The 7,405-nt window shown below is 29.7% G+C and overlaps 1 protein-coding gene across 1 annotated transcript in view; it reads right to left on the reverse strand.

Annotated features, from left to right (window-relative positions):
• The window catches only part of LOC106469083 (hsp90 co-chaperone Cdc37-like), a 28,045-nt gene that overhangs the window by 2,141 nt on the left and 18,499 nt on the right, over positions 1-7,405 (reverse strand). The window contains exons 5-7 of the mRNA XM_013929538.2: positions 6,356-6,514; positions 5,663-5,778; positions 1,212-1,332 (exon numbers count right to left, since the gene is read on the reverse strand). Coding sequence (XP_013784992.1) covers positions 1,212-1,332; positions 5,663-5,778; positions 6,356-6,514 — 396 coding nt within the window. The remainder of the gene's footprint in view (positions 1-1,211; positions 1,333-5,662; positions 5,779-6,355; positions 6,515-7,405) is intronic.

The following is a 7,405-nucleotide window of genomic DNA, read 5'->3' on the forward strand; positions in this document are numbered from 1 at the left end:
ACTATTTTTTTAATTCTATAAAAACTTACTAAATAGTGTATTGTTTCTGCTGTAAAAAATTTTATGTACTTTGATTTGGGTTATAAAATTTCCATATTTTTTTGTCAGACTATTTGGAAAAACAAATACTTCTCTGAAAGTTTTTTTTTTTAAATTGCTTATCAGAAAGATGCATTTTATATATCCAATCTATTCCAACTTCATTGATATTTATTAACATGTATCTTTTGATACGTTACATTGCCAATCGCAGTGTCACCACTTCCACATGACACACAGCAAAATTTATAAGGTCCTAGGTCATTGATAAATCTTATTTGCTAAGCTTGGTTGAGATCAAAATATATCTAATAAATATAGTTTCAATAAATAATACTTCCTTTTTTTTACTTGAATGCATCGTGGGAATTCAATAGTTAAAGATTTGAATTATCAGAATAAAAACTATCTAGGCTTACCTATTGTCTTGTCACAGAAGAAGATTTCTGTAGCTTTCAGATAGATATAATTTAATATGAAAACATTTCAAGAATAAATCTAGAGAAACTATAAAAAATTACTATATCTGTAGGTTTGTTCAAAAATCTTAAAAACTTCCCATTACTGTCCTTTAATCTTCCCTACTTTGGCAAGTTAATATTTCAATTAACCACACATTACTGCTGAAACCACTTGTAATATGTACCCTATGCTCACAAGTAGTTTATATACTCTGCTCTATTCAATCACATTTAGCCATTGGCTATAACTGTGTAACAAAACCACTAAATCACAAGGGATGATATTTTCTTTGCAAATATATAAACCTACATTTTGGGATGGGCATGATTATTTAAGAATATATTTTATAAAAAAAATCAATAAATGTGTTAGTTACAGTCCCTTTTAGCTGTGCAGAAATGAAAGTTGGAATGTTTTCATTATTCTTAGAAAGTATATTAAATAAATATCACAAAATGACAAATTATCAATTCCACAACATTTTCAGTTAGATTCTATTTTTAAATTAAATTTTGAAAGTTTATATGCTTGTGGGTACTCAATACCTGAAAGGTTCTTTGTAGTTCTGAATAGGGTTAATATCTTGTCAAGAAGCACCATAAAACTTTCAAAGCATTTTTCTAGTTTAGTAACTTTCAGGTCACTCAATAATCTTTTCCTTAAACTAAGAATTATTATCAAATACAAAGAAAAAAAAACCACTTTCTAACCTCTTCCACTTCTTTCACTGCATCTTCAATCTGTTTTTGGGCACGTTTCTTGATACGTTCTTTAAAAGCCCTTAATTCATCATCAAAACTATCTTTATACTCTCTGTCAGCCATCTGGATTCTGTAAAAACAGAATTTCAATTTTAATGTATTGTTTTCTTTAATAATGTATTATTCTCATAATACATACCCTGTTAAGTAGCACATAATACATGTGTTACACATAATTTATACAACCACAAATTAACCAGGTTCCATATTTGTCTATATTCATTCTGTGACTATACTGCTATTTCAATGTCCCCACTCAAACGCCACAGATGTTTAACTCATCAAGAGAGTTGAAGCCACTTTGAATGTGCTCAAATATTTCTAGTTAATTTTTTTTTCTTGCAAAAAAATACTAATACACAAATAATACAACAAAGGTTCTGTAAAAAATCCAATAACATCTAGATAAACAAATCCAAAATTCAAACAAAAATACACATATTAAAGATTTGTATTACTGTATCAGTTTACCAACAACATATTTTTACTTTACATAAATTTAATACAGGAGTGTATTAACACAGCATAAAATTTTAGATTAAGCCAATGTTTTGTACACCTTTAAGCTCTGAGTAGTTGTTCTAGTACTAGTCATTAATAGTTGAGATGGTGATTGTGTTTATATATCTTCTGGAGAAACTATACATAGCAATGCTTACTATAATTACAAATTTACTAAGCATATCTTCAAGAAATCTGGCAAGGTTTTTACTTTTAGTAAAAGTCTGTTGTACAAGAAATATAATATTTCCTATAAAGTATTTGTGCTAAGAAATTTTCTTTACATTTGCAGAGTCTGTCTGACTGCAAGGTGATTTTTCATTGCTGATAATAAAAATACTTCTCTTCATCTCACAGTTAATTAGCATAACCTCCTAAATTAATATAGAAAATTTTTGTAAGGTTATCTAACACTAACTTCAGCAATGAAACTGAAATGAAATTTTGAAAATTATGAAATAAAATGAAATTACCCTTTTCTTCGTCTTTCAATAATTAATGTTTTCAAAATAAGATTTAAATTATTCACAATTTCTTCTCATTTTTTTGCTTTTATAGTTTCATTGCCTGGCTTGTGTGACATTTGGTTTTTCTCATGCCTGAAGAACACCACACATCACATTGTAAAATTTAAGACCTGTGCCTAAAGTATTAGTCTTTGTCAACAGAAAAATTAATTTACCTTTAATATATGCATTTTAAAATAGAATGTCCAAGAACAGCTATAATTTATCTGTCTTTCTAACTAAGACATAAATAAGTAATACAGATTGTTAAATACTATGAGCACCAAGTTCCTTTACTGCCAAGCTACAGAACCAGGATATTTTGTTATTGTATATTCCCAACAATTGAGAGAACCATTGTAAGCTTGTAATTTAAAATAAGCTCCTTCAGTGGTTATAAAAAAAGTACATCATTTAAGACCACCAAGTTCTGAAAACAGCCTTGAAAGTTAATGATAGATGGGCAAGGCTTGTTGTGGTTGAAAAAATTTATCTCTCAGTTAACAGAGATATTAAGAAGTTCACACTGTAACGCTGGGATTTTGGAGTTATGCAAACCTAAAGAAGAACAAAGAATGCTTGCACGTCACGTGACAACAGAAGTAAATATTTAGAATTTTTAAATATATTTTTTCGAAATTAAAACTTACATAAAAATCTGAATTATAAACAATATTCTGATGCTAATTATTGACATACATTAATGATAAATAATTAATATTTAATTTTGAAAGTAACTCTGTAGAATGTTATGACATGCACAAAACAGCCGAACTGATTCTAATAAGTAAATTGACTTCATAAAAAAAAAAGAAATGTAACAATTAAACAAACAATTTCAAAAATCAAAGTTTCTATATTATGAAAAAAACAAAAAACAACATAATTTAAGTAGTTGTTTGCTAGAAGTCTCTGAATACCAAAGGTCAGTCAGTAAATTAAGAATTCACTGACAAAATTTAAAGTATAATCTTAAACCAGGTGATTCAGAAATGGATAGGTGCAGGAAAATAACTGTTAGTGGTATGGTGTTGTGGGATTATCCTGTGGCAATATCAGTGGGATCATTAATATGCATTATACACTCAAATTAACACTTTCAAGTACTACATCACAGATTTATTTGTAGGGGCAAAATGATGACATCAAGTTTTGAAAAATAAAATTATAATTAAAATGTTGAGATTTAAAATTTTGATTTTGATATAAAGTTTTGTTTGTTTCACATGAAGTATTTTAAAAAATCAAAACTGCTAGTCCTAATTTTTGATTCTGCCCTCTATTGTAATTATTAATGAGATGATAGAAATTGTTAAGTTTCCCACCTGCACACAGATAGAACTTGTCAGTTGATGAAACTAAGCCACAAATCTGTAAACTTTGGACTTGTTTGACTTGTATTTTTAGCTCAAGTACTTTAAAAACAGTGAATTATTGAAGTTGGTGATGTCAAAAACTAAAATTCAATTATCTACATGCTCAATTTTTAGGTTTCTGAAGATAAAACTATAAACATATTATTTGAAACCTGGGATTCTTGTCTTTTTCACAGTCTATTTGCCTTGAAGCTCCCTTCCTTTCTTGTTTAGTTACAATTGACTGCAAAGTTGTCAATTTCCTTACTATGTTTCGAAGCTATGAGGAGTTTTTCTCCTGTTAGTTAGTAATGGTTTTCTATTATTTGTATGCCATGGCAAGGTAATAAATGAAGTTCATGCATTTATCCTCCATGTTTATTTTATTGGAGTATATGAGTGGGCAATACATCTCTTTACAAGAACTCAGAGTTTTGTAACTCAAGGCCATCATGAATGCTAGCTTTGTATTTTGCCCTCAGGCAATGTTAGAGATTGTGAAATCTTTTTTGAGTACATACAAATTAGTAAAAGGAGGGCAAAGATGAATTCTATGTACAAGATAGAGTGAGATATGCCACTATTTTGCATGCATAGAAGGGATGCATTTATGCCAGTAACTGTTTTACTTGAGGAGTGATTTTGGTCATTTTAAAAATTTACATCTGTTATTGTTTGTACCTTTGCCACTGACATTTTGAGTGTATGATACATATTAACTTTTTCCAGCTCCGAGCCAGTTATTCTGCCACCTCTAACTTTGGATTAACCCTCTCACTAAGCTTTGTACTGTTTGTGTTTTATTGGAACACTCCTGAAGGAGCTGTAAAGTGAAATGTTGAGTGTCCAATTAAAGAAAAACAACAATTTGGTGTTCTAAAGTCATTTATATATAGTATTAAAGTCTTACGTACACCAATATGCACTACAGAATATAATAAAAACTACTACATAACTTAGCTGTTATGTATGACCCCTTCAACCATGGACATGAAAGCCATATACTATAGTAGGACTAATAACATTATGTACTAGGTCGCTTTGTTGAAAGAAATAATGCAATAAAATATTGTTTAAAGCATTAAAACTATGATCAATAGATAGTAGTTAGAAGATCGATATTTGACCATTTAAAAGGTCCCTGCTCTTTTGAATGGTCCAAAAAGTATTAAAAATAAGATAAGATAGCACACAAGCATTGTGCTGCATGCAGCTGCTTCCAAATCATCTAAATAATGCTACAATATTCAGTTGAAGAACAGTTTAACATTGTTCTCGTGTATGGAGAATGTCACCAGAATGCTCATATTGGTTCCAAATTATATGCTGAATAATTCCAAAATGAATGTCATCCTTCACATCAGATAGGAAATGTGTATCAGTGGCTGTGTACTACAAGCTCATTTACACATACATTCTGTGCAGTCATATCATGAACAGTAACCAATATCAACATTTAAATCTCCATATTGGCATCTGTCACCTTCTGGAACCACTTTGAACACAGCTAGAAAGATCGATTTCTACCATTTCAGAATACTATTAGATTATTGACCCCATCTACACTTATATGAGTTGAACTGTTCTTTTTGTGAAGTGATTTTTGGTTTGAAATGTTTCATTTGACATTGCCTACACCCTTTGCAATTGGCATTTTTGGTCTATAATGCACATCAGTAAGTTTTGAAGGACGTAATATTGTAGTTGACCTTGAATTACCTCAATGATATTGTTACAGAGTAGGTCTTGAGACCACATTTCATATCACTAACAATTTATTTTCCTGTATCTCTATTTCTGATTATTTTCCTGTCGATAGACTTTTGAATCATCTGTTATATTAGAGAGAAACATCACAAATGAAAAAACTTCTGTAGTTGATTTAATAAACAAGTAGCTAAGTTTCTTTCACCCTCATTATCTGTTGTTCTGGATCATTTACATGTACCTTCTCATGGGAACAAATTTTCTTCATTAATTTTGATAAAAAATAAGTTCATGTCCCAACTAGGTTAGCAATAATAATTCTAGTACACACCTGGAAAAGAAAGAGGAGATGCAGGCTCGTGGGTCCACATCCAATTGCTTGGCTAACTCCAGCAAGTATTGCATACAGATGCACTGATGAGCCACATGTTCCATTAACTGATGTTTCTGGTGGTGGGATAATACAATTATTACAAAGATATCTATGGATGTTATGGACATATAACATATTGAAATACTAACAAGTTTCTAGTATATCAATACCCACATTCATTTACTGATTAAAATTATACAGTCATTATTGTTTGAACCTTAATTCAGGTTAAAAGAAGAACACTTTACTTTTAAAATTAAGACTAACATAGCTAGCTTTATGGGCTTTAATTTAATTATAAATACTAATTACCAGTTAACCTATTAGCTATTTATTTAAAAACAATTTTCTGAAACAAATGTGAAAATATAAGATCCCTTGAAAATTATTGGTTTCTAATATAAAGCCACTAATAACACTGACAAAAAAGATAGTTACAAGACGTGCATATCACTATGAACAGCTCTGAAGAGATATAAAGCACAGTTACTGAAGTTTTGACAACGTTAACTACAAAAGGATTTAATACATTTATCTCACATTAACAATGATTCTAAGATTTATGATGAGCATCTTTTCAATTAAAACTTTTAAGAGAGTTAAAGATTGTTAACATGAAATTCAAAGTGCAAACACACAGGAAACCTGTACCTCTTCAACTTCTAGATTAATACACCAAATGACAAGATAATTAGCAGTATCTTCACATGCCAGATGTGGATGTTCTTGGAGAAAACGCTTACTGTCATCATATTTCTGAAGCATTCCATATTTCTTCAGTAGTGATTCATTCTCCTTTACATATCTTTTCTGTCAAAAGTGTAAACTTAGTTATTAAAAAATTTCAAGCTATCTTTGTTTAAAAATCATTAGCAGAAACCTACATGAAAAAAAAAGACTTCTATGGAGTACAAAATTAAAACTACTGAACTAACATAGCCAAATACACAAAATTCCATGCAAATGTCAACTGTACACTCCATACAGGAAACATTCTAAATTAGATTGTGTCATTCCTCTTTATACCTTCTGTGTTAAAGTACAAGTTTGAAACATATTACCATTAAGTTTTTCCAAGCCACAGAAAGTCACTTTTCCCCTCATTTGTCCTTCACACAATAGACATACTTAGCCCTTAGCCATAATATGACCAGAGAGCAACTTTCCACTGTTAAGTATACACTTGCATATACAATTTCCCAATTAAAGTAAAAATAGTAATTCTATTTCAACAATTTATGTACTCAGAAATATTTAAGAATTAATATTTTATAACTTCAAAAAACTTAGTGTAACTTTCAAAAAAACGTTGTTTAAACATTTGAACACTGATTTCTGCACAGCTCCACAATGCTCTTAGATTTTTTTCTACTAATTCCAAAGTATAGGTTAAAACTTACTCAGAACCTTTCATCTATTACAACTATTTATTCGTGTTTAGTTACTCATGTGATTTTCTTTTTTGTCTTTTATATCAACTATCCTGTTATGAAGAGGCTTCTATAATGCCACAGCAAGCATTTCATTATCCATGTACATCAATAAATAGGACATTAAAACATAACTTATAATTCAAATCTTAATATTATTGAAGTTTTAACTTCTCAATTTCTAAACGAAATATACACCTGGAAAAAAGTTAAACACCCCCAAATATTTTTCAGGATTGCTTATTGAAAATAAGGTTTAATTTTCATGATG

The sequence above is a fragment of the Limulus polyphemus genome, unplaced genomic scaffold (genome assembly GCF_000517525.1).
Source record: "Limulus polyphemus unplaced genomic scaffold, Limulus_polyphemus-2.1.2 Scaffold3290, whole genome shotgun sequence".
In the NCBI taxonomy this organism is placed as follows: domain Eukaryota; kingdom Metazoa; phylum Arthropoda; class Merostomata; order Xiphosura; family Limulidae; genus Limulus; species Limulus polyphemus.